Raw genomic sequence first — 27,841 nt, forward strand, 5'->3', positions numbered from 1 at the left:
TGAAAATAATGTAAAGTACATGAAAGTCAAGTGGTTCATGAGGTTGAGGACAACGGCTGAGTGCCAGATGGCACCCTATTCCCATAGGGCTCTGGTCTAAAGTAGTGCACTATATAGGGAATAGGGCTCTGGTCTAAAGTAGTGCACTATATAGGGAATAGGGCTCTGGTCTAAAGTAGTGCACTATATAGGGAATAGGGCTCTGGTCTAAAGTAGTGCACTATATAGGGAATAGGGCTCTGGTCTAAAGTAGTGCCCTATATAGGGAATAGGGCTCTGGTCTAAAGTAGTGCACTATATAGGGAATAGGGCTCTGGTCTAAAGTAGTGCACTATATAGGGAATTTGGTTCTGGTCTAAAGTAGTGCACTATATAGGGAATAGGGCTCTGGTCTAAAGTAGTGCCCTATATAGGGAATAGGGCTCTGGTCTAAAGTAGTGCCCTATATAGGGAATATGGCTCTGGTCTAAAGTAGTGCCCTATATAGGGAATAGGGCTCTGGTCTAAAGTAGTGCACTATATAGGGAATAGGGCTCTGGTCTAAAGTAGTGCCCTATATAGGGAATAGGGCTCTAGTCTAAAGTAGTGTACTATATAGGGAATAGGGCTCTGGTCTAAAGTAGTGCCCTATATAGGGAATAGGGCTCTGATCTAAAGTAGTGTACTATATAGGGAATAGGGCTCTGGTCTAAAGTAGTGTACTATATAGGGAATAGGGCTCTGGTCTAAAGTAGTGCCCTATATAGGGAATAGGGCTCTGGTCTAAAGTAGTGCCCTATATAGGGAATAGGGCTCTGGTCTAAAGTAGTGCCCTATATAGGGAATAGGGCTCTGGTCTAAAGTAGTGCCCTATATAGGGAATAGGGCTCTGGTCTAAAGTAGTGCCCTATATAGGGAATAGGGCTCTGGTTTAAAGTAGTGCCCTATATAGGGAATAGGGTGCCATTTGGGACGCATCCGACTTGTTCGTTCACTACACAATGTTATGTTCATTACACAAGAAGCAGATCATCAATGACTTGAATACCTGACTCAACGATGTCCATTAAAAGTATGTGAATCTCACACACGTTTGTTTAATTTTTGTTACGCTATTGGAACATGGAAAATGGCACAGATACAACACATATACAGTACATATTATGGCATTGACACAGTAGAACACGTTATACGTATATACATGATTTACATAACTAAATATATTGTACAGTAGGTTTTAAGGGCTCCCAGAGATATTCACAACTAATTCACAAAGTTAAACACATTTTTCTTGGTAACTGCAATGATAATTGATTTTCAAGTTGAGAGAATATTGTTTGGCGTGACCGACACAGATGTCACTGTGCTTGTGATAGTGCTAGCTTAGCCATACCACTTCCTCCCTCACCGTGCTAGCTTAGCCATACCACTTCCTCACTGTGCTAGCTTAGCCATACCACTTCCTCCCTCACCGTGCTAGCTTAGCCATACCACTTCCTCCCTCACCGTGCCAGCTTAGCCATACCACTTCCTCCCTCACCGTGCTAGCTTAGCCATACCACTTCCTCCCTCAACGTGCTAGCTTAGCCATACCACTTCCTCCCTCACCGTGCTAGCTTAGCCATACCACTTCCTCCCTCACCGTGCCAGCTTAGCCATACCACTTCCTCACTGTGCTAGCTTAGCCATACCACTTCCTCCCTCAATGTGCCAGCTTAGCCATACCACTTCCTCACTGTGCTAGCTTAGTCATACCACTTCCTCACTGTGCTAGCTTAGCCATACCACTTCCTCCCTCACCGTGCTAGCTTAGCCATACCACTTCCTCACCGTGCTAGCTTAGCCATACCACTTCCTCACCGTGCCAGCTTAGCCATACCACTTCCTCACTGTGCTAGCTTAGCCATACCACTTCCTCACCGTGCTAGCTTAGCCATACCACTTCCTCCCTCACCGTGCCAGCTTAGCCATACCACTTCCTCACTGTGCTAGCTTAGCCATACCACTTCCTCCCTCACCGTGCCAGCTTAGCCATACCACTTCCTCACTGTGCCAGCTTAGCCATACCACTTCCTCACCGTGCTAGCTTAGCCATACCACTTCCTCACTGTGCTAGCTTAGCCATACCACTTCCTAGCTCACCGTGCTATCTTAGCCATGCCACTTCCTCACCGTGCTAGCTTAGCCATACCACTTCCTCACCGTGCTAGCTTAGCCATACCACTTCCCCACTGTGCTAGCTTAGCCATACCACTTCCTCACCGTGCTAGCTTAGCCATACCCCTTCCTCCAACACCATGCTAGCGTAGCCATACCACTTCCTCCAACACCATGCTAGCGTAGCCATACCACTTCCTCCAACACCATGCTAGCGTAGCCATACCACTTCCTCCAACACCGTGTTAGCTTAGCCATACCACTTCCTCCCCATCCAGCTCACGCCTACAACCTGGGACCTCTACCCCGCAAACACACTTGACCCCCCCTCCTTGACAACGTCTTAGCCAACTACGCTGCCAAAAAGCTAGCGATTCGATAGCGCGGGCGGAGACATTTCAAGCAGGGGATAGGAGGTTATAAATCCGACTCTGTTAGAGTCTGACTGACAGCTCCTGGAGTGATGGTTGGCGGCTGACTTTCCGAATTTCATCCTGGAACACATAAGAAGAAGAAAATAACATTATTTACAGTTAAATCAATAATTACTATTCCCTATTACTCTACTTATGTAGCAGATCACCCTGGGCCAGAGCTAGTGATCGTGAGAGATCACCCTGGACCAGAGATAGTGATGACAATCGTGAGAGATCACCCTGGACCAGAGCTAGTGATCATAACCCTGGAGTTGAAAAATAAATGCTGTTTTATTTGAGAAGATAGCCAAAATGAATGTCATAGACTTTAATAGACTAGTGATCAGAGCTAGTGAGCATGATCGTGAGAGATCACACTGGACCAGAGCTAGTGATCATGATCGTGAGAGATCACCCTGGACCAGAGCTAGTGATCATGATTTTGAGAGCTCACCCTGGACCAGAGCTAGTGATCATGAGAGATCACCCTGCAGAGCTAGTGATCGTGAGAGATCACCCTGGACCAGAGCTAGTGATCGTGAGAGATCACCCTAGACCAGAGCTAGTGATCATGATTGTGAGAGACCACCCTGGACCAGAGCTAGTGATCATGATCGTGAGAGATCACCCTGAACCTACAGTACATCATCTCATTAAACTGACAGAAACTTACTGTAGGAAGCACTAAGGTTGTCAAAGTTGTGGTGGTTACTCCTGCCAGGAAGTTGGAGTTCAGGTATCCCTCTCCAAAATAAACATCCTCATCTTCGTCGTTGTCCACCCCGACACTGAAGGCGTCTCGTATCTTCCCAGGGATCAGACAGTCCAGCAGAACCACCAGGACTCCAATGATTAAACACAGCACACCTGGAATACAAGATGGATGCCTTTTAAGCAACATTTTCATTAAATGTTGTCATTGGTGTGGATAACTGGGATCGTTCTCAATTCATCTTTTCTTTCTCCTCACCTCCTTCTCAAAACACACATTCGGAGAAGGTCCAAGGTCCCTTTCCCTTGAACCTTCACTTACAGTGCGTTTTTTTAGATGGAGGCTAGGAGATAGGAACAAAGGAATTGAGGAAAGATGAATTGAGGAAAGAGCCTTGGGCTCTGGTAAACCTTTCCTTACCTGTGGCCAGTGCCAGCCAGAAAGAACCGCTGTACTCTGTCTGGAAGGCTCCAGAGGTGCCTATGGTGAACAGACAGGTAGGCAGGTTCATGATGGTGGAGAAGGAGGCCACGGAGAAGAAGATGAAAGCGGCGGTGGCCACCATCATGTAGCCGGCGTACAGGATGACAGGCATAGAGAACAGCACGTTGGCTACCAGCCAGCAGCAGAACGCTGTCCTGGGGAGGCGAGTTAAATTTGGTATATGTGTAGGTACAGCCGGCAGAATTTGTACCGTTCTCGATGGCGGTTTATTAACCTATTGCCTAACCTTTAACCCTTACCCTGGCATTTTCTAAACTTGGGGTCGCGACCCTTTTCGATCCCAATGCCTAACCTTAACCCTTACCCTGGCATTTTCCAAACTTGGGGTCGCGACCCTTTTCGATCCCAATGCCTAACCTTAACCCTTACCCTGGCATTTTCCAAACTTGGGGTCGTGACCCTTTTCGATCCCAATGCCTAACCTTAACCCTTACCCTGGCATTTTCCAAACTTGGGGTCGTGACCCTTTTCGATCCCAATGCCTAACCTTAACCCTTACCCTGGCATTTTCCAAACTTGGGGTCGCGACCCTTTTTGATCCCAATGCCTAACCTTAACCCTTACCCTGGCATTTTCCAAACTTGGGGTCGCAACCCTTTTCGATCCCAATGCCTAACCTTAACCCTTACCCTGGCATTTTCCAAACTTGGGGTCGCAACCCTTTTCGATCCCAATGCCTAACCTTAACCTCTAGATACATGGCGGTCAAAATATCCACTTCCTTCTAATTCTGACTCACAGTTTGAGGAGCAATGTCTCACTGAAAACATCTACAGGTATATACGTTTATATTGAAACTGGTTGTCTCACAGAACTATTTATTTTTTATATGGCTAATCTTACCAGAGGGTGGCCGAGGCGTAGCGCCCAGAGTATCTATACTGGTAGATGAGGCCACAGGGGTTGTTGAGGGTAAACTTCTCAGCGATATAGAGGATGGGGTTAGGTAGACCTCTCTCTAAGGCGTTCCCGTACTCCTCATCGATGGTGTCTTTCCACGCAAACATCTCGTTGTAGTTTATGGTCTCGTTGAGTTGATTCACAGGATTCCCTGGAGGGACAGAGTGGACCATAGAGGACAATGGCAGTTATAATCCATGCACTTGTAAGAATCCTTGTAAGAATCCTTGTAAGAATCCTTGTAAGAATCATTGTAAGAATCCTTGTAAGAATCCTTGTAAGAATCCTTGTAAGAATCCTTGTAAGAATCCTTCTAAGAATCCTTCTAAGAATCCTTCTAAGAATCATTGTAAGAATCCTTGTAAGAATCCTTGTAAGTATCATTGTGATGTTTGTTTAATGTGTCAATTAATCCCTTAAGGCAGGGAGTGTTGGGCAACTCCATTCCTCGGGGCCCTGATTGGTGTCACACTTTTGCCCCAGCACCAGCTAACACACCTGACTCCAATAATCAACTAATCATGATGTTTAGTTAAAAATGCAATTCGTTTAAATCAGGTGTGTTTGCTAGGGATGGGGGGGGGGGGGGGGGGTGACACCTATCAGGCCCTCGAAGGAAGGGAGTTGCCCTCCCCTGCCTTAAGGGATGGGTCGCCAAATGGTGATTTGACACGAAAAAAAATGTTTTATTCATTCACATAACACACAATACAAGTTACGTGTCACATGACTTGTGATCATCACCCCGGTGTGACAGGGTCAGGATCACCATAACAACCACATGCGTCACATACTGTATCAAAAACTTTAGCCTTGTGTCCGTCTTTCTTCATATGTACATATTCAAATGCATGAGAGTAAAAGAAACAGTGGAAATGCTATCAAATATAAGATGACTTAAAGGGGTATAGTAGCTCTATTCAATATTATCCCTAGGCAATCACAGACAACCCGGAACAATAATCTTACGGAATTGCATTGTCGCATCACAGTCTCTTGACAGACGCTACGAAACCAGTTATGTTAGGTGCGTCTGTCGACGAGAGATTGTACCCCAGGTAACATATACAGAACATTCAACACTGCAGAAAAAGTGACATATGTAATACATACAGGTGTAATACTGTAAACATATAAATAATAGTATTACTTTCTAATTCTACGGGCTTTACCTTTTAAAGTAATGTTAATACCATACAGTCCTATGTGCAGTCCCACTTCAGCGTTCACCTCCTCACTGCTGAAGGACTTGTAGGTGGTGTTGGTGGTGGCTCGAGCCTCAGCCCAGTCGCTGGTGAAATTCAGTGCTGAGATGATATAAAATGAGATGAGATGACACACTTACAGACATAATAGGAAACAAACAATACAACGTTTTTAAAAAAATTTTTTAGCCGTTATGAACATGTGAAATAATCAACATCCTCTCGATCTATCAGAATCGGGTCTGTTTATTAGGGCAATAAGATAAGGAGATTTGAATCCAATGACTGCCAGTCATTTGACGTGTTGCAATAGATGTCATGTGATGTGGAAATGTATAGCAATTTCCAGTTATAGGTACTTACCCACTATCACAATGCCTATGAATAAACTGATGATGATTCTGAACATCCAGAGTAGTCTCTAGAAGAGGGGGGGGGGTGAAAATCCATAAATCCGTAAATTCTTAACTCAAGTTGATTAATCAAGTTTATCTCAATCACATTCCGAGGGTTAAATAATATCTTTAAATATGCATTTTTACATTGAGAAATTGTATTTTCTACAATTTTGTGTGATGTCATAACAGTGTACTCATATTAGCGCCAACAGAAATGGAATCGAAAGATGAATGAAATCTGAAGATGAATGGAATGGAATCGAAAGATGAATGAAATCTGAAGATGAATGAAATCTGAAGATTCCATTTCTGTCTGCATTAATATGAATGAATCTGTAGTTAGGGTTGCACCAGTTCACTCTACTCACCGACTTGCCTCTGATACCTGGCAGAATAAGAAGGAAGCTGACCGTGAGGACCAGGAAGACCAGGATAATGGTGAGGAGGTGGGTGCTGAAGATAAAGGAGGTTCTTTGTAGGGGGTAGAATGGGTAAATGCCATCGTAGAAAGTCATCTTTCCTCAGAATCTCCGGGGCTGAGAGCAGACAGCGTGACAGAAGGGACAGTGTGGAGAGCAGGGTGTCTCAGTTACTGTCTAAAGATCCAGAGATTAGCACATCCGTTCCTTACTGTATAGTAGGGATACTGTACACTGAGGAATGAGAATGTTACATAATTTAAAAAGTGAAACTTAAGTTAAAAAAATATGAATTGTTTCAATTATCAAATGAATTTGACTGTTTTCCGAATCAATAAAAAAGTATTTTTTAATTCAACATACATTTTTTTAATTAATGTAAAATACAAAGTGCTTTAAGAAACCACTGTTGAGATTGAAAGTACATGCAAACTAAACCGTGTCAGGTACAGTACAGTCAATGGGTACAGTAAGTGGATACTCTTGCACTCAAGTTTACCCTCCCTGGCAAACTACAAGGACAAAGACAACCCCATCTCAAAATCGACTCGTTTTGGAAGCAACAAACAAATAGCAAAGCAAACACACAAAAAAACTATTCTATCTACCTCCGAACCATACTAACATGCCAGTGTGCGATATATATATACATTTGAACTTTATTTAACTAGGCAAGTCAGTTAAGAACAAACTCTTATTTTCAGTGACGACCTGGGTTAACTTGCCTTATTCAGGGGGAGAACGACAAATTGTTTACCTTGTCAGCTCGGGGATTCGATCTTGCAACCTTTCGGTTATTAGTCCAACACTCTAACCACTAGTCTACCCTAGATAATGCATAAAATATATGCTTAAAATAATACTCACCTTTAAGTGTATAAAAGTTACTAGAGCAGATCAAGACAGTAGCAGAAGGATGAGAAGAACGAATGTAACGCACGAAGGCGACAGGTTTCTCTTTTATAGCATATCAGCACATCTTTTGTTTATCTTGAAGGATGCATTTATTAGTATTCCTTAGAATAAGGGGTGTGTTAACTGGTGATGACCAGTCCATCAAGAAAACGCATGTGTCAGTCATTTGTAAGAACTTGGGTCATCGACACTGTAGACTATCCTTCTCTGTGGCAATAGGCTATATTGTATGGCTATCAAATTGTTCTGGTTTTTCAGTGCGCATGACATTTCATCCACAACAATTAGGGTAAGTATCAAACGCATCTATCTATTCAAAATAGGCTCTTTTTTTTTGGAGCAAATCAACCAATTGTCCTCTTCTTGTTTAATTAACGGATTCTTTATCGCTTCCAACCAAACACACTTCTTTCTCTACGTTAGAGTGACAATTTAATTTATAAAGCACTGATACCCACAATGATTTTACACATTACCAATCAAAACTAAAAATGTGAGGTAAAGATGATTTTATGGAAAGATTTAGCCCAATGTTTTCCTATCTTACCTGGTCTGACCACACAAGTGCTCCTCGACTAGACTCTTGGCTGGCTCAGAGTGCATGCAGTTGCATCTCTCGCATCAATGGACTTGCGTAAACCGATCTGGAGTATCTTGGCAGTGCTTGCCCTTATCGTTGAACGTAAGTAGCCTTGTAACTAGTTACTTTTACATTTGAACGGTTAAAACCCACGGAAAATGTCTCATCTTGATAAATAAGTTTGATTAAAAAAAGTTCTCAATTTGAGTACCACACTGAAAGTGTCGATCTATAAATGCACCTGTTTAGATGCTCAGTCTAAAGTCACCTGGGAAGTCCAACGATATGACGGCTGGTACAACAATTTAGCCTATCACAGTCGAGGAACTGTTGGTAAGTTTCTAACAGAATCTGACGATATAAAATATGTGAAATATGAATATTTGAAGATATAGGATGCGATTATAGAAAGCCATAAATTGCAATGTTGCTAGATGATAATGGAACTCACGGAAGTGTGTGCGGGTGCAGGTTCCCCCCTGGTGCGACTGCTGCCCGCGCGTTACTCTGACGGGGTGCTCCAGCCTCTGCAGGAACCACAGCTCCCCAACCCGCGCAAACTCAGCGATGTGATGGCCAGGGGCCACTCGGGCCTGCCCTCCGCACACAACCAGACCGTACTCTCTGTGTTCTTCGGTAAGTCCATGTTTATTGTTCACTATGGCATAATGACATTCAGGAGGTATTGTTTAAACAACAAATTGCATTATGAAATGAACCTAAATAATTGAGGTGAGCTTGCCATAGCCACCCCGGTTATAATAATGCATAGTAAGATGATTCTAACACATTTTAAATATGTATGACCCACTTTGAGATTATATAATAATGTCTTATTACCATTTTATAATGATCCAGACTAAATAACAACCTCTTAATAAAATACAAGTTATACAGCATCATAGCTGCAGCAGACTTTAAGTCAAATGTTATATACAGTATATTTCTCCATTGGCTGTACCATGTATTGTTTGTGATCCATATAACTTGTTATAAGCACATATGACCCTTTATGTGTCTTATGAATCTCATGGTGTTTCTCTGTCTCCTCTGTCTGTGAAGGATACCATTTAATGTTTGAGATACTGGACTCCCGTCCTCCCGGCTGTCCCCCTGAGTTCATGTACATCCCCGTCCCAGAGGGAGACCCGGTCTTCGACCCCCACCGTACCGGCCGTGTCCTACTGCCCTTCCAGAGGGGGCCCTGGGACAAACACTCCAGCCAGAGCCCCAATAACCCCCGCACACAGGTAATAACAGGTACTATAACAGACAGGTACTATAACAGACAGGTACTATAACAGACAGGTACTATACAGACAGACAGGTACTATAACAGACAGACAGGTACTATAACAGACAGGTACTATAACAGACAGACAGGTACTATAACAGACAGGTACTATAACAGACAGACAGGTATTATAACAGACAGGTACTATAACAGACAGACAGGTACTATAACAGACAGGCACTATACAGACAGGTACTATAACAGACAGGTACTATACAGACATACAGGTACTATAACAAACAGACAGGTACTATAACAGACAGACAGGTACTATAACAGACAGGTACTATACAGACAGACAGGTACTATAACAGACAGGTACTATACAGACAGACAGGTACTATAACAGACAGACAGGTACTATAACAGACAGGTACTATAACAGACAGGTACTATAACAGACAGACAGGTACTTTAACAGACAGACAGGTACTATAACAGACAGGTACTATAACAGACAGACAGGTACTATAACAGACAGGTACTATAACAGACAGGTACTATAACAGACAGTTACTATAACAGACAGACAGGTACTATAACAGACAGGTACTATAACAGACAGGTACTTTAGCAGATGCTTAATGAGTTCATACATTCATTGAACCCACCATCTTGGCATTGTTAGTGCAATGTCCTTATGAACTGAGCCAGACAGGAGCATAATGCCACAAGGTAAGACCAGTTGGTGATACTTTAGTGATTACATGGTCAGTCTGTTGGACATCTGTCGGGCATAATAATCAAGTAATAAATCCAAAATGACATCAATTTTATCATAACACCTGCAGGTGAACCTGGTGACTGAATGGCTATGTCATGTTAAGTCATGTCATGTTCCATAAAGGTGATCCTGGTGAAGTGTGGCTATGTCATGTTATGTCATGTTATGTAGGTGAACCCGGTGACTGCGTGGCTATGTTATGTTATGTCATTTAATGTAGGTGAATCTGGTGACAGTGTGTCTATGTCATGTTATGTCATGTTATGTAGGTGAACCTGGTGACATTGTGGCTATGTCATGTCATGTTATGTAGGTGAACCTGGTGACTCCGTGGCTATGTTATGTTATGTAGGTAACTCTGGTGACAGTGTGGCTATGTCATGTTATGTCATGTTATGTAGGTGAACCTGGTGACAGTGTGGTTATGTCATGTTATGTAGGTGAACCTGGTGACAGTGTGGCTATGTCATGTTATGTCATGTTATGTAGGTGAATCTGGTGACAGTGTGGCTATGCTATGTTGTTAGGTGAACCTGGTGACAGTGTGGCTATGTCATGTCATGTTATTTAGGTGAACCTGGTGACAGTGTGGCTATGTCATGTCATGTTATGTAGGTGAACCTGGTGATAGCGTCGCTATGTCATGCCATGTTATGTAGGTGAACCTGGTGATAGCGTCGCTATGTCATGTCATGTTACTCTAGGTGAACCTGGTGACAGCATGGCTGGACGGCAGCTCTATCTACGGCCCGTCTAGTTCCTGGTCTGACGCCCTGAGGAGTTTCTCTGGAGGTCTCCTAGCCTCGGGGGAGCAGTTGGACATGCCCAAGAGGAGCGGGAGCACGAGCCTCATGTGGAGCGCTGCTGATCCCTCCACTGGTCAGCATGGACCTGAGGGACTCTATGGTGAGTAGATGTTCGTTGTCTTCTTCTTGCTGCTTCTTCTTCATCTTGATATTCTTCATTTTCATCTTCTTCGTCATCTTTATCATCTTCTTCATCTTCTTCTTGATTACCCAAAACTCAGTAATGTAAATCTGATTACTTTAACTTTTGGATTACATTCCCCTTAAGAGGTACTAGAATAAGACAAAAAAAAGGATCCATAGTGGTCTCTTAACTTGTGGTCGGACTCGCTCAGGTGGAACAAATTTAAACGTGCACCTTTTTTTCAAAATGCTGATCTGAATGTCATTGAGAAAACAGAAAGGTGTTATGTTTTATTTAAAAAAAACGTTTTTAACAAACAATCCTTTCTGAATTTAAAAGAAATCCAAGAAGTAATCTTTTTTTTTAAATTTTTTTTCTCCATAATATTTTGGCTAGTAATGTAACTGATTAAAGTACATTTTATTTGATCTAATCAGATAACATTTAGCTGATTACATCATTTAATCAGTTACTCCACAATCCCGGTAGTCCGTGACAACGGACTTGCACAATAAAAACGACATCATGCCAGTTGATCTGGCTAGACACTTCACAAATGACTAAAAATACAATAAAGAAATACAAAACAAGATTTGAACTGTTAATGGATATTAAGATATTGACACAAGAAATAGATATGATATAGCTGTGTAAAACTTCCTGCTCCTTATCCGTTGGGTGTGACTCCATTACATTCATGCCTTGGCACAGCTAAAGAATATGACCCATTAAGCAATAACTTATAAAGATATCAACCCCTTTAAGGAGGTCAGAGAGAAAAAGATATCGGCACCTGTAAAGAATGACTGAAAATACTTTATTCTCTGGACAGTTATCACTGCTTATAAACATTTATATATCAGGGTTGGGTTCAGTTTCTACTCAGTCAATTACTGGAATTTCAGTTTACTTCCTGAATTGACTGATTTTCAAATGGAAATGACCCCGACTCCGTCATACAGTCGATGCTGCAGTTCAACAGCCAAACCTGCAGCCCGAGTAAAACCCTTTCTGTTTCTTCGTTTCCACCCTCCAGAGTTGGGTAACGCCTGGGGCAACGAGAATGTGTTCACCATGGCCGAGGGGATCGTGTGGTTTCGCTACCACAATTACATCGCCTCCCGGCTTAGTGAGAAACACTCGTCGTGGTCTGACGAAGACCTGTTTCAAAACGCCAGGAAGACCGTGATCGCTACGTTCCAGGTACTAGGAAAAGTCTGCTGTAATTCAACCAACACATAACTGGTCATTTAGTGGATATTTACAGTAAAATAGCATGTCACATGACCAGGAAAGAGTGTTGTTAGTTGCATCAGTGCCAGGAAAGAGTGTCTAAGAGTGTCTGTGTGACTCTCGTCACCTCTTATTCCTTCTGGTTTAGCACCAATGTAATTATCTTGTGTATTGACAAACACTTGACAAGTAAAATTTATAATATTGTAATTTTTTTTTTTGCAGAATATTGCCTTCTACGAATGGTTGCCTGGATTCCTGGGGGAGAAGACAATGATTCCATACCAGGGTAAGAGAGAGAGAGAGAGAGATGGAGAGGGAGAGAGATAGAGGGAGAGAGATAGAGGGAGAGAGATGGAGAGAGAGAGAGAGAGAGAGAGGGAGAGGGAGAGAGAGAGAGAGAGAGAGAGAGAGAGATGGAGAGGGAGAGATGGAGAGGGAGAGAGAGAGAGAGAGAGAGAGAGAGAGAAAGTGACTGTGTGTGGGGGGGGGCGAGCTGATCACAAGACATGTGGTGAGTTGTTACCTCTAGTGGTATTGTGTAAATATGTGCTGTGTCAGAAGGGAAACACTCAGAGATGCTTCACACACACGAGCACGCACGCACACAGGGGTCAGCGACTAGAAGAAGAAAGTTGTTGTTTCTACTTTATAAATCATATGGAGGTTTAAATGGAACCTTAATTTAACTAGGCAAGTCAGTTATTTACAATGACAGCCTACCGGGGAACAGTGGATTAACTGCCTTGTTCAGGGGCAGAACAACATATTTTTATCTTGTCAGCTCAGGGATTTGAACCAGCTACCTTTTGGTTTCTGTCCCAACGCTCTAACCACTAGGCTACCCTGCCGCCCCTTAGCAGTAGTCCTTTCCCTGTAATCTATCACAATGTTAAAAAATGCTTCCTCTACAGTGGGCAGACATATACATGCTGTACCTATGACAATGGTTTTGGAGACTCCATCTCTTCTATTTTAGAGTCGTTTTACAAGATTACATCCCGTGTCATTGTTCTCTGTCTGTCTTGTCTCCTGCAGGCTACCAGAAGTTTGTGGATCCAGGGATCTCACCTGAGTTCCAGGCCGCTGCCATCCGCTTTGCCTCCACGATGGCCCCACCTGGTGTCTATATGAGGTACTGACGACTAGCCTCCACTGTCTGGAGCAGGCCCCTCTCCTACCCTGTTCCTGGAGATATACCCTCCTGTAGGTTTACATTACAACCCTGTTCCTGGAGAGATACCCTCCTGTAGGTTTTCACTCCTACCCTGTTCCTGGAGAGCTACCCTCCTGTAGGTTTACACTCCTACCCTGTTCCTGGAGAGCTACCCTCCTGTAGGTTTACACTCCTACTCTGTTCCTGGAGAGATACCCTCCTGTAGGTTTTCACTCCTACCCTGTTCCTGGAGAGATACCCTCCTGTAGGTTTACACTCCTACAGGAGGGTATCTCTCCACTAACAGGGTTGGAGTTAAAACCTACAGGAGGGTAGCTCTCCAGAGACAGGGTTGGAGTTAAAACCTACAGGAGGGTATCTCTCCAGCAACAGGGTAGGAGTTAAAACCTACAGGAGGGTATCTCTCCAGCAACAGGGTAGGAGTTAAAACCTACAGGAGGGTAGCTCTCCAGAGACAGGGTTGGAGCGAAAACCTACAGGAGGGTAGCTCTCCAGGAACAGGGTAGGAGGGAAAACCTACATTAGGGTAGCTCTCCAGCAACAGGGTAGGGGGGAAAACCTACAGGAGGGTAGCTCTCCAGCAACAGGGTAGGAGGGAAAACTTACAGGAGGGTAGCTCTCCAGCAACAGGGTAGGAGGGAAGACCTACAGGAGGGTTGAGCCACCAGGCGATCATGCTGCATTCAACAGGCTATTAAAACAGTTGTATTGTATGGTTCCACCAGGCGACCCCTTCAATTCAATACTGTACACTACTGCTAGTAAATATCTCTATTAAGGCTCTGTCGGGGCCGTTTTGTTGTTATGTACTAAAAAACATGGTCCCGAATGCAGTGTTTGTGTCAGCATTCACATCTCAACAGCTGCATGTAATTTGTGTCATCATTAATTTTTCATACGTTCTTTTGGCTACAGAAACAGAACTTGCCACTTTCAGAAGGTTGTCAACATCGATGGGAGCACGTCATCAGCCATTCGCATGTGTAACAGCTTCTGGAACCGTCAGGTATGTCTGCATGTAGACTGGTCTCAGATCTGTATATAGCCTTCATGTAGACCGGTCTCAGATCTGTGTATAGCCTCCATGTAGACTGGTCTCAGATCTGTATATAGCCTCCATGTAGACTGGTCTCAGATCTGTATATACCCTCCATGTAGACTGGTCTCAGATCTGTATATAGCCTCCATGTAGACTGGTCTCAGATCTGTATAGCCTCTATGTAGACTGGTCTCAGATCTGTATAGCCTCCATGTAGACTGGTCTCAGATCTGTATATAGCCTCCATGTAGACTGGTCTCAGATCTGTATAGCCTCTATGTAGACTGGTCTTAGATCTGTATAGCCTCCATGTCGACTGGTCTCAGATCTGTATATAGCCTCCATGTAGACTGGTCTCAGATCTGTATAGCCTCCATGTAGACTGGTCTCAGATCTGTATATAGCCTCTATGTAGACTGGTCTTAGATCTGTATAGCCTCCATGTAGACTGGGCTCAGATCTGTATATAGCTTCCATGTAGACTGGTCTCAGATCTGTGTATAGCCTCCATGTAGACTGGACTCAGATCTGTATAGCCTCCATGTAGACTGGTCTTAGATCTGTATATAGCCTCTATGTAGACTGGTCTTAGATCTGTATAGCCTCCATGTAGACTGGTCTCAGATCTGTATATAGCTTCCATGTAGACTGGCCTCAGATCTGTGTATAGCCTTCATGTAGACAGGTCTCAGATCCGTATAGCCAACAGCCATAGGAGGTGGCAAGACAGCACCTTTCGTTGAGACATTTCTATTAGAGAAACTGATTGACATGTTTCAAACAAACTTCTCTGATTGTCTGTTGTAGAACCCCAACCTGAAGTCAGGCCAGGACATAGACCATCTGATTATGGGCATGGCTTCTCAGATCGCGGAGAGAGAGGACAACATGGTCGTGGAGGACTTAAGAGGTCAATTTCCATCACATCATCATCATCATCATCATCATCCTCATATATTTTCAGATTTCTTTGTGTCTACTGATCAGCTTTAAATGGTCAGTGGAGGGATGGTCAGGCTTTATGTAAGCCTTCAAACATGAAGAGGACAAGTAGTTGCTTATGACAAGTCTTATAATGCATTATAACCACATCATAATGGATAACAACCACATCATAATGCATTACAACCACATCATAATGCATAACAACCACATCATAATGCATAACAACCACATCATAATGCATAACAACCACATCATAATGCATAACAACCACATCATGATGCATAACAACACATCAACAACCACATCATAATGCATAAAAACCACATCATAATGCATAACAACCACATCATAATGCATTACAACCACATCATAATGCATTACAACCACATCATGATGCATAACAACCACATCATGATGCATAACAACCACATCATAATGCATAACAACCACATCATAATGCATTACAACCACATCATAATGCATAACAACCACATCATAATGCATAACAACCACATCATAATGCATTACAACCACATCATAATGCATTACAACCACATCATAATGCATTACAACCACATCATAATGCATAACAACCACATCATAATGCATAACAACCACATCATAATGCATTACAACCACATCATAATGCATTACAACCACATCATAATGCATAACAACCACATCATAATGCATTACAACCACATCATAATGCATAACAACCACATCATAATGCATAACAACCACATCATAATGCATTACAACCACATCATAATGCATTACAACCACATCATAATGCATTACAACCACATCATAATGCATTACAACCACATCATAATGCATTACAACCACATCATAATGCATAACAACCACATCATAATGCATTACAACCACATCATAATGCATTACAACCACATCATAATGCATTACAACCACATCATAATGCATTACAACCACATCATAATGCATTACAACCACATCATGATGCATAACAACCACATCATAATGCATAACAACCACATCATAATGCATTACAACCACATCATAATGCATTACAACCACATCATAATGCATTACAACCACATCATAATGCATTACAACCACATCATAATGCATTACAACCACATCATAATGCATTACAACCACATCATAATGCATTACAACCACATCATGATGCATAACAACCACATCATGATGCATAACAACCACATCATAATGCATAACAACCACATCATAATGCATTACAACCACATCATAATGCATAACAACCACATCATAATGCATAACAACCACATCATAATGCATTACAACCACATCATAATGCATAACAACCACATCATAATGCATTACAACCACATCATAATGCATTATACCTGTTGACTTTAAGAAAGGTGTGTTTTCAATTACAACAATAATACATGATTGATATTTTGCTGATAAGTGGTTTTTCTCCCCTACCAGACTACATGTACGGTCCTCTGCGTTTCTCGCGGTCAGACCTGGTTGCTCTGACGGTGCAGAGAGGTCGGGACTTTGGCTTACCCAGCTACAACCAGGTCAGAGAGGGGCTGGGCCTGGCCCCTGTGGGGAGGTGGGGAGACATAAACCCTCAGCTCAACATCACCAACCCACAGGTATGTTCAGAACTGCTTACGTACAGCTTACAAATGCTGTATGTGCGTGATGTGAATGTGTTAATAAATCCTTATGTACTACTGACCATTTAGATTTTAATTGCCAATGATGATGATAGTGTATGTGATTGTTTTACATAGGTATAAGTCACACAAAAATGACCTAAACATAAATGGAACCAGACAGGGAGAGTTGAGCCAAAGAGAGAGGACTCAAACCACTGGGGAAATATCCTATAATAGAGTAAATACCATACCCTCTCAATTCCATCTCCACCTGTTCTGTGTCTCTAGTTATTCAGGGACCTATCAGACCTATATGGGGATATCTACCTGTTCTGTGTCTCTAGTTATTCAGGGACCTATCAGACCTGTATGACGCGGATATCTACCTGTTCTGTGTCTCTAGTTATTCAGGGACCTATCAGACCTATATGACGGGGATATCTCTAAACTGGAGCTGTTTCCTGGTGGTCTCCTGGAGTCTGTGGACGGTCCTGGTCAGGTCTTCTCCTCTATCATACTGGATCAGTTTAACCGCATCAGGAACGGCGACCGCTTCTGGTTCGAGAACACACAAAATGGGTAGGAAGGAATGTAAAATATGTAAATATATAAATATGTAAATATGTAATGTATGAATATATAAATATGTAAATATGTAATGTATGAATATATAAATATGTAAATATGTCATGTAAAATATACACCTCGTACATACATTCATTAATCGTATGAAACTGTTACTGTCATTTGAACCTCGATTTATTTCCTGGCTTTCTCACGTTCGTTCATTCTGAAAAGGAGGTCAGCTCCTACTCAGCCCATGTCAAAGCTCTTCTCTGTCCTGGCACAACAATGGTGGAACCAGCTTCACCCCTGAAGCTAGGACAACAGAGTCCCTGCCCATCTTCCTGAAATCGTCTGGAAGCCTAACATCTACCCTTTTATACAAACTTTTCCTACTAACGCCGAGTTTGCTGATAAACTTCTTTATTGAGGTGAAATGTACTGACTACGACTATGATATGTGGTTGTCTCATCTAGCTCCATCTAAAGATGAATGCACTGACTGTAAGTGGCTCTGGATAAGAGTCTGCTAAATGACTCACTACTGTAAGTGGCTCTGGATAAGAGAGTCTGCTAAATGACTCACTACTGTAAGTGGCTCTGGATAAGAGAGTCTGCTAAATGACTCACTACTGTTAGTGGCTCTGGATAAGAGAGTCTGCTAAATGACTAAAATGTCAAATGTAAATTGAATGCCTGGAAGGATACCTTTCATAACGTAAGAACTAATGAAATAACCAATAGTCTAGTGGAGAACTAGACTTTGAACTGAGGAAACACAAGACTACTGTCCGTTTATGATCAGCTTTGATTCACCATTTGGGTGATACTATCATAACATTTCCAGTCAATCTGACCGCTCCTGTTGGTTCCTCTAGTCTGTTCACAGCTGAGGAGCTGCAGGCCCTTCGGAACACAACCTTTCATGACGTCATTGCAGCAGTCACCAGTGCAGAGCCTGAGGACATACAGAGGAAAGTCTTCTTCTGGAAGGATGGTAAAAGCTCATTTCCTTCCTAAAGTTTCTGTGGTTGGCCAATAAATTATAGTGTTCTCTGCAACTCAAACAATAAAGATAGGTAATCTATGACAGTATTCACTGTAAGTCATAAATGTTGACTGTACGTGCTGCTGGTACTAGCTGTAACTAGTTTCTCTGTCTACGTGCCTCCCTGTCTGTTTGCCTGTCTGTCTCACTGTCTGTCTCCCTGCCTGCCTTCATGTCTCCCTTTCTCTCTGCCTGCCTGCCTAACTGTCTCCCTGCCCGTCTCTCTGCCTGCCTGCCTGCCTGCCTGCCTGCCTGCTTGCCTGCCTGCCTGCCTGCCTGCCTGCCTGCCTGCCTGCCTGCCTGCCTGCCTGCCTGCCTGCCTGTCTGTCTGTCTCATTGCCCGTCTCTGCCTGCCTGCCTGCCTGCCTGTCTTTCCGTCTGTCTGTCTGTCTGTCTGCCTGTCTGCCTGCCTAACTGTCTCCCTGTCCGTCTCTCTGCCTGCCTGCCTGCCTCCCTGCCTGTCTCTGTCTGTCTCTGTCTGTCTGTCTGCCTCCCTGTTTCCTGTCTGTCTGTCTGCCTCCCTCCCTGCCTGCCTGCCTGCCTCCCTCCCTGCCTGTCTTGCCTCCCTCCCTGCCTGTCTTGTCTGGCTGTCTTGTCTGTCTGCCTGCCTGCCTCACTCTCTGCCTGTCTGTCTGCCTGCCTGCCTCACTCTCTGCCTGTCTGGCTGCCTGTCTTGCCTGTCTGTCTCTCTGCCTGTCTGGCTGCCTGCCTGTCTTGCCTGTCTGTCTGTTACAGGTGACCCTTGCCCCCAGCCTTCTCAGGTCACGATCTCTGAGCTCCACCCCTGCACCAACGCCACCAAGCTCAACTACTTTGACGACGGAAGCAAAGCTGGCTTTGGCATCTCAGTCATCTGCCTGTTCCTCTTTCCTATTGGTCAGTATCTGACGTTAACCAATCAGAATCCACAAGCGAAAGGCCTTGATTTTATCATTTTAACATTAGATTATTCAAATAAGTAATACAAATCTCCAAACATTCCTTTTGTTTTATTTTCTAGCACTTTAAAATGTACCAGGGCTAATTTTGTTAGCATTTAAACAAAACGTACTGAGGAAACAGTATCCCTTAAGTCTAGGATATGGTGCAGTGATTCCAATGTCTTTTCAGAATATTTACAACAAAAATTGAGTGGTATACACAGTAGCAATGTAGTTTTTCCTCAGTTGCTTTCTGACTCTAAAACGGAATTAAATGTAACATATTTAAAACAGTATTCATATTCTATCTTAATCTATCAGGCAGGTGGAGTTAACAGTTTATGGTTGTGACCAGAGTGATTCCAATATTGTTTAAATCTATAAAAAAAATAGAGAACTGGAGAAAAGTACCTCTTGAAGGTCCTACTGGCAGCCAGTAAAAAGGCTATCACTAGGAAATGGCTACAAAAAGACCCTCCCACAGTGACAGGATAGCCTAGTGGTTAGAGTGTTGGACTAGTAACCGGAAGGTTGCAAGTTCAAATCCCCGACCTGACAAGGTACAAATCTAGGCTGTCATTAGGCTGTCATTGAAAATAAGAATTTGTTCTTAACTGACTTGCCTAGTTAAATAAAGGTAAAACAATTGATAGATATTGTAAAAGAAATAGACCACATGGAGCGTATGACCTTTGCTTTAAGAACTCAACAGGAGAGAGGTCAAGAATACTGGGAAAAAATGGGTTTCGTACTTGGAAAAGGTCTAATTCAAAGATGTCAATGTCACTAATATGAAGGTATGACATGCACTGTAACTGCCAGATCTTTTATTATTATTTTTTTTTTACTTTATTTGTACTTTCTTTGTGTTCCTACAATAAAAACAAAGTATTAAAAAAATATATATACATTTTTTGGGGGGAGAACTGCTCTGTTACACTCCATGTAAATGAGGATGCTATAGCTGGCCCTGCTCATTCCTGATTGATTTAGGATTTTAAACTAATCTGACGGAGTAAACCAACGGACACATCTTTTAGGAATCAACATTTTTTTGAGAAATATTCTTTAAAGTCACAGAGGACTATTGCAAGAAACTACACACGCTATTTTCTCAGTTAATATCCATTTTTGCCAGTAAAAAAAATAACATGTAAACACTTTTTTGGGGGGATGGAAAGTTTGAAATTGGTATCCTTTTGCTCCGGACAAGGGCATTTCCAGACAGAGAGCTGACATGGAAATTAATCATATTCAAAGTATTGAGAAAATTCCCAAAACAAATATTTTCCTTTGTAAAATTCTCCTAAATGTCAATTTTAAGATCCATTAATCAAATAACCATTGTGATTGCTACAGTATAATTGTTCTGTTGATTGTGGTAGCCTCATAGTGAGTTTCTTCATGGCTCTTGTGGTGGCCTACTTAGAGAGACATAGCATATCATAAACCCTATTGTAAGAGATTCTCTGACTACTGTCCATGTGTTCCCCTGCCAGTGAGCTTCCTCATGGCCCTTGTGGTGGCCTACTTAGAGAGACATAGCATATCATAAACCCTATTGTAAGAGACTCTCTGATGACTACTACCCCATGTGTTCCCCTCCCAGTGAGCTTCCTCATGGCCCTTGTGGTGGCCCACTTCAGAAAGTCCAAGTTTAAGAAGTTCCAGAAGAGAGTGGGGCCTGACGACACAACAGAGGAACCTGCTGCTGGAATCACAGGTGTGTGTGTGTGTGTGTGTGTGTGTGTGTGTGTGTGTGTGTGTACAGTACATGCATGTACATGGTACATGTTTTTTTTTATCTCTATCTCTCTCTCTCTCCCTTCTCTCTCATCTCTTCCCACTTCTCTCTCTCTTCTCTCTCTCTCTCTCATCTCTCACCCCTTCTCTCTCATCTCTCATCTCTTCCCACTTCTCTCTCTCTCATCTCTCACCCCCTTCTCTCTCATCGCTCCCCCTTCTCTCTCTCATCTCTCATCTCTTCCCACTTCTCTTTCTTTCTTTCTTTCTTTCTTTCTTTCTTTCTTTCTTTCTTTCTTTCTTTCTTCTCTCTCTCTCTCTCTCTCTCTCTCTCTCTCTCTCTCTCTCTCTCTCTCTCTCTCTCTCTCTCTCTCTCTCTCTCCTCTCCTCTCCTCTCCTCTACTCTCCTCTCTTTAGCCTGTGAGTGGCAGGGCCCTAAGAAGCCCCTATTTCCAGTCAGTCTGTTGATCGATGATAGGAGGAAACTCCAGGTGTTTGACCGGTCTGGACCCGCTCTACGGTCACTCAGCCTGGGTACCCAGACCCACCTGGATGTCCTGCTGTCTAGTAACAATTACCGCAGGGCTCTGGTGATGAAAGTACCCAAAGAGTATGACCTGGTGAGTAGATGGGAGAGGGGTGTGTATGTGTGTGCGTGTGTTTATTTACTCATGTTTACTGATTCGTTTACTCTTGTTTACTCATTTGTTTACTCTTGTGTCTTTCATGTGCCTCTCCTTTGTTCGTCTTCACGGTTAGACGTCTCCATGCCAATCCCTGTGTGTGTGTGTGTGTGTGACTGTGATCTCTGTTTTTTGTGGTCTTTCCCCAGGTGCTGTACTTTGAGGACGAGGGCCAGCGTGGAGAGTTTGTCCGGCATCTTCGCTCTGAGGTGACAGACGGTGGACAGGAGCTGGCGGTGAGGGACATGACAGAGAAGGAGCTACTGAGAGAGGCAGTGACCAGAGACCAGAGAGCTCAGATAGTAGAGAACTTCATCAGGAGTGCCTTTGCCAAGGTACTGGAATATATGGTGATTTAGGAGACGCTTTACTGTAAAATTGTGATTTAGGAGATGTTTACTGTAAAATGGTGATTTAGGAGATGTTTACTGTAAAATGGTGATTTAGGAGATGTTTACTGTAATATGGTGATTTAGGAGATGTTTACTGTAAAATGGTGATTTAGGAGATGTTTACTGTAAAATGGTGATTTAGGAGATGTTCACTGTAAAATGGTGATTTAGGAGACACTTTTATCCAGTGTCACATTGGGTTAGATCCACAACCTTGGTACACAGTATGGACAATGACAGTATGGACAAGTATACGTGGCCCATGCAGGAATTGAACCCACAACCCTAGAATTGTTACCACCATTTTTTGTTTTATTTAACTAGGCAAGTCAGTAAAGAACAAATTCTTATTTACAATGACGGCCTCGAAACAGTGGGGTTAACTGCCTTGTTCAGGGGCAGAACGACAGATTTGTACCTTGTCAGCTCAGGGGATTTGATCTAGCAACCTTTCAGTAACTAGCCCCAACGCTCTAACCACTAGGCTACCTGCCACCTCTACACTCTAACCACTAGGCTACCTGCCACCTCTACACTCTAATCACTAGGCTACCTGCCACCCTCTAACCACTAGGCTACCCGCCATCTCTACACTCTAACCACTAGGCTACCTGCCACCTCTACACTCTAACCACTAGGCTACCCTGCCACCTCTACACTCTAACCACTAGGCTACCTGCCACCTCTACACTCTAACCACTAGGCTACCTGCCACCTCTACACTCTAACCACTAGGCTACCTGCCACCTCTACACTCTAACCACCTGGCTACCTGCCACCGTCTAACCACTAGGCTACCTGCCATCTCTACACTCTAACCACTAGGCTACCTGCCACCTCGACACTCTGAGCACTAGGCTACCCACCATCTCTACCCTCTAACCACTAGGCTACCTGCCACCTCTACACTCTAACCACTAGGCTACCTGCCACCTCTACACTCTAACCACTAGGCTACCTGCCACCTCTACACTCTAACCACTAGGCTACCCACCATCTATACACTCTAACCACTAGGCTACCCACCATCTCTACACTCTAACCACTAGGCTACCCACCACCTCTACACTCTAACCACTAGGCTACCCTGCCACCTCTACACTCTAACCACTAGGCTACCCTGCCGCCCCTCTAACCTACTGAGCCATTCGACGTGACCACCATTAACAATCGCAACGGCACCATGCTGACATGTGCAGGGGTTGGGAAGGTTACTTTTTAAATGTAATCCATTGCAGTTGCTAGTTACCTGTCCAAAATATACATCAGTAACTTTGGGATTACCCAAATTTAGGATCCTAATCTGATTACTTTCAGTTAGCAGTTCATGGAGGTAACCGCCAATGCCATCCTCCTGTCTTTCATGTAGATGAAACGGTCTATCACTCATATGTATTGGCTCAATGGGACAACCCGGTTAAATAAAGGTTAAAAAATGTATACCCTATAAAGGTCCTGGAGATCGAGAATTGTGATGCCAGGGACATGAGTGGTGCGTCCTGTAGGAAGACCCGCGAAGCCCTGGAGACTGAGCTGACAGGAACTGAGTTTGCCGACGCTCTGGGACTCAAACCGGACTCGCTCTTTGTCGACTCCATGTTCACGCTGGCCGACAAGGACGGAAACGGATACCTCTCCTTCCAGGAGTTCCTCGATGTCATCGTCATTTTCATGAAAGGTGAGTCCAGGGTAGGTTTCCATTTCAATTCAAGTCAATTCAGAAAGTAAACCAAATTCCAATTCCACATTTTACTCATTGAAAAGCATTGACGATAATTGGAATTTCAAATGTACTTCCTGAATTGACTGGAATTGAAGTGGAATTGATCCCAACCCTGGAGTCCGGGGGTCGTGTTTATTAGGCAACAAACAGAAGACAACTGACTGAAACAGGAATTGTCCAATAAGAAATACAAATTTTGTTCTGATATTCCACTGTGTTGTTTGTGCAGGTTCTCCCGAGGAAAAGTCTAAACTGATGTTCTCCATGCACGACATCGATGGAGACGGTTTCTTATCGAAAGAGGATTTTTCCAGGCTGCTCAGGTTAGCACTGTCATCAATTCTCTTAAAGGTCCCGAACAGTCATTCTGATTCCCATGTAAAATATCACCCATAATATTTTTTGGAGGGAAAGACATGCTCAACATTTGAGGAAAAAAGTACTTCTCTCTCATGGCTAACTACCAGGAAGTTTGAAAAGAAAGGCTGAGTGGGCGGGGGAGTTTATATTAATGACCTCGCCTTGACTGACAGCTTTGTCAAGATGCAGTGGTGCGGTAAAATAATCCCAAACTAATTTGGTGACACACAAAGCAATTGCATCAATGATGTATATTTTTGTTATACATCTCCTGTTTGGCATGTCTCTTGTGATGCGGTTCACAGCAGCACTGACAGATGTGTCGACATGACAACTGCGTCAAAGTTTTGAACGACACTTTCCCCCACTTTTGTTCCATGCTGGCTGAAGACCTAGCTAGCCAGTAACTAGCTAACACCAGACACAGATGAAGACCTAGCTAGACAGTAACTAGCTAACACCAGACACAGATGAAGACCTAGCTAGCCAGTAACTAGCTAACACCAGACACAGATGAAGACCTAGCTAGACAGTAACTAGCTAACACCAGACACAGATGAAGACCTAGCTAGACAGTAACTAGCTAAAAGCAGACACAGATGAAGACCTAGCTAACCAGTAACTAGCTAACACCAGACACAGATGAAGACCTAGCTAGCCAGTAATTAGCTAACACCAGACACAGATGAATTCCTAGCTAGCCAGTAACTAGCTAACACCAGACACAGATGAAGACCTAGCTAGACAGTAACTAGCTAACACCAGACACAGATGAAGACCTAGCTAGCCAGTAACTAGCTAACACCAGACACAGATGAAGACCTAGCTAGACAGTAACTAGCTAACACCAGACACAGATGAAGACCTAGCTAGACAGTAACTAGCTAAAAGCAGACACAGATGAAGACCTAGCTAACCAGTAACTAGCTAACACCAGACACAGATGAAGACCTAGCTAGCCAGTAATTAGCTAACACCAGACACAGATGAATTCCTAGCTAGCCAGTAACTAGCTAACACCAGACACATATGAATTCCTAGCTAGCCAGTAACTAGCTAACACCAGACACAGATGAAGACCTAGCTAGCCTGTAACTAGCTAACACCAGACACAGATGAAGACCTAGCTAGCCTGTAACTAGCTAACACCAGACACAGATGAAGACCTAGCTAGCCAGTAACTAGCTAACACCAGACACAGATGAAGACCTAGCTAGCCTGTAATTAGCTAACACCAGACACAGATGAAGACCTAGCTAGCCAGTAACTAGCTAACACCAGACACAGATGAAGACCTAGCTAGCCAGTAACTAGCTAACACCAGACACAGATGAAGACCTAGCTAGCCAGTAACTAGCTAACACCAGACACAGATGAAGACCTAGCTAGCCAGTAACTAGCTAACACCAGACACAGATGAAAGCGGAGACATATAAGTATCTTTGCCATAAATGAATAGTGTAAACATTTAATTATTTGCCACAGTAAGATTTTGGCACCATTAGAGTAGTTATCAATATATATATATATTTTTTAAACATCTTTATTTATTTTTTAATTATTTTTTTTATTATGAACACAAATACAAAAAAAACAGAAATATACAAACCAGAGTACATAAACCTAACAGACAGGGGTATTACATATAAAGATACATTTTATTTATGATGCATATTGCAGCTATCTATCTATATAATCCACGCCCCTCCTCAAACACGCCTTCTCCGATGTTGGTTACAAGGCGGTACTTATTTAAATGAGGTGAGAGAATATCATGATACCATTGGTTAACTATTTTATTTATTTAAATAAAGATTAAATAAAAAAATTAATAAATTGGTGTATTAAAATGACAGTTAGGGTGATGTTAGTAATCCCGCCTCCTGAATCCAAGTGTTTGACACAGGGGGAGGGGGACTAGTAACTTTATGGTCAAACTTTATCAGTGTAGAAGCAACAGTCATTTTTCATACTTTGGGTCATCATACTTTGATCTGTTTTCATCCAAATATCATCCATTTTCATGAAAAACCATTGTCCCTTCAAGGGACATACACTCAGACCTCAATAGCCACCTTCTGTCAAATTACGTCCACATTCCATGTCATCTGTTTTGTAGATCCAGCTGTATGCGCGATCCAAAATGAATGAACAAGATGAGCACCGTATAATGGGTTCTCCGGCCGTCTTAAACTCCGGCCATCTTGTGGTCTGTTCTGCAGGTCGTTCATAGAGATCTCCAGCAGTCTTCTGTCTAAGAGCCAGGCTGAGGAGGCCATCAAGGAAATGTTGAAGGCCGCAGGTTTCAACGACAAGGAACAGATTACCTGGGAGGACTTCCACTTCCTGCTCCGGGACCACGAGAAGGAACTTACCTTCGCTCAGCTTAACATCAAAGGTGACAAAGGCTGGAGAAGGCCAACCAGAGACACAAAATATTCTCAAGACTTCTTCTAATGTTATGTATCTCTGCAGGGATGGAGAAGGAGGGGGGAAACAAACTGAGTCGACACCAGCATGTGTCTTTCATCAACCCAGAGAGGAACAGGTAAGATAATAATGTAATGAACACGAGGGGAGACAGAGAGATGGTTTGAAGTACAGGGCACAGCAGGTGTTTATTGCAAAGGACCACAGGAGGAGGCAGGTAGCTGGGTCAGGCAGAAGGTCATACACAGGAGGAGGCAGGTAGCTGGGTCAGGCAGAAGGTCATACACAGGAGGAGGCAGGTAGCTGGGTCAGGCAGAAGGTCATACACAGGAAGAGGCAGGTAGCTGGGTCAGGCAGAAGGTCATACACAGGGGGCAAAAAGGGCAACGGTACAGGCAGGGAAAAGGCGTAGTCCGGGAGATCAGGCAATAGGTAGATAACAGGAAATCCGAAAGGCTAAAGTACAGGCAGGGAAAAGGCTAGTAATCGTAGTCCGGGAGATCAGGCAATAGGTAGATAACAGGAAATCCGATAGGCTAAAGTACAGGCAGGGAATAGGCAAAAGGTGTTGTTAGTGAGGCAGGCAAAAACTATCATCCACGGGAGGAGTAACTCACGGGAAACCAAGCGCTCTGACAGACGTGTGTCACAAAACAAACAATACCTCACAGTGACGGGGTGCAAAGAACTGAACTAAATAGTGTTTGATAATGACCTACAGGTGTGTGAACAGGTGATTAGAATTCAGGTGATTGGGATCTGGGGAGTGACCTGCGTTCAGGGGGATCTACGTGTTTGAGAGTGTGAGCCTGAA

General features: G+C 43.3%; 2 protein-coding genes across 2 annotated transcripts in view; one reads left to right on the forward strand and one right to left on the reverse strand.

The window, feature by feature from the left end:
- Positions 1–2,570: 2,570 nt before the first annotated feature.
- Positions 2,571–6,924, reverse strand: LOC139407480 (dual oxidase maturation factor 1-like). The gene is made up of 7 exons (XM_071151277.1): positions 6,640–6,924; positions 6,237–6,294; positions 5,841–5,975; positions 4,612–4,819; positions 3,685–3,902; positions 3,226–3,419; positions 2,571–2,630 (listed from the first exon to the last, which is right to left on the reverse strand). Exons 1-7 carry the CDS (start codon positions 6,784–6,786, stop codon positions 2,571–2,573), a joined length of 1,020 nt encoding a protein of 339 aa, XP_071007378.1. The 5' UTR covers positions 6,787–6,924.
- Positions 6,925–8,229: 1,305 nt separating this feature from the next.
- Positions 8,230–27,841, forward strand: part of LOC139407546 (dual oxidase 2-like) — a 36,581-nt gene continuing 16,969 nt past the window's right edge. The window contains exons 1-21 of the mRNA XM_071151368.1: positions 8,230–8,287; positions 8,435–8,518; positions 8,657–8,821; positions 9,248–9,435; positions 10,908–11,109; positions 12,170–12,336; positions 12,592–12,655; positions 13,405–13,501; positions 14,459–14,549; positions 15,390–15,492; positions 16,986–17,158; positions 17,568–17,743; positions 18,607–18,725; positions 19,512–19,652; positions 21,306–21,419; positions 21,857–22,059; positions 22,272–22,457; positions 23,967–24,192; positions 24,467–24,560; positions 26,820–26,995; positions 27,073–27,145. Coding sequence (XP_071007469.1) covers positions 8,230–8,287; positions 8,435–8,518; positions 8,657–8,821; positions 9,248–9,435; positions 10,908–11,109; positions 12,170–12,336; positions 12,592–12,655; positions 13,405–13,501; positions 14,459–14,549; positions 15,390–15,492; positions 16,986–17,158; positions 17,568–17,743; positions 18,607–18,725; positions 19,512–19,652; positions 21,306–21,419; positions 21,857–22,059; positions 22,272–22,457; positions 23,967–24,192; positions 24,467–24,560; positions 26,820–26,995; positions 27,073–27,145 — 2,900 coding nt within the window. The remainder of the gene's footprint in view (positions 8,288–8,434; positions 8,519–8,656; positions 8,822–9,247; positions 9,436–10,907; positions 11,110–12,169; positions 12,337–12,591; positions 12,656–13,404; positions 13,502–14,458; positions 14,550–15,389; positions 15,493–16,985; positions 17,159–17,567; positions 17,744–18,606; positions 18,726–19,511; positions 19,653–21,305; positions 21,420–21,856; positions 22,060–22,271; positions 22,458–23,966; positions 24,193–24,466; positions 24,561–26,819; positions 26,996–27,072; positions 27,146–27,841) is intronic.

The sequence above is a fragment of the Oncorhynchus clarkii genome, chromosome 4, assembly GCF_045791955.1.
Source record: "Oncorhynchus clarkii lewisi isolate Uvic-CL-2024 chromosome 4, UVic_Ocla_1.0, whole genome shotgun sequence".
NCBI lineage: Eukaryota > Metazoa > Chordata > Actinopteri > Salmoniformes > Salmonidae > Oncorhynchus > Oncorhynchus clarkii.

Bases quoted from the DNA above. Each gene is read 5' to 3' on its own strand.
- LOC139407480 (XM_071151277.1), bottom strand. From the start codon at position 6,786: ATGACTTTCTACGATGGCATTTACCCATTCTACCCCCTACAAAGAACC. The intron at 3,903-4,611 runs GTAAGATTAGCC...TCGCCTCCCCAG, and splicing joins TACGCCTCGGCCACCCTCTG to GACAGCGTTCTGCTGCTGGC. The intron at 2,631-3,225 runs GTAAGTTTCTGT...TATGTGTTCCAG, and splicing joins CAACCTTAGTGCTTCCTACA to GATGAAATTCGGAAAGTCAG.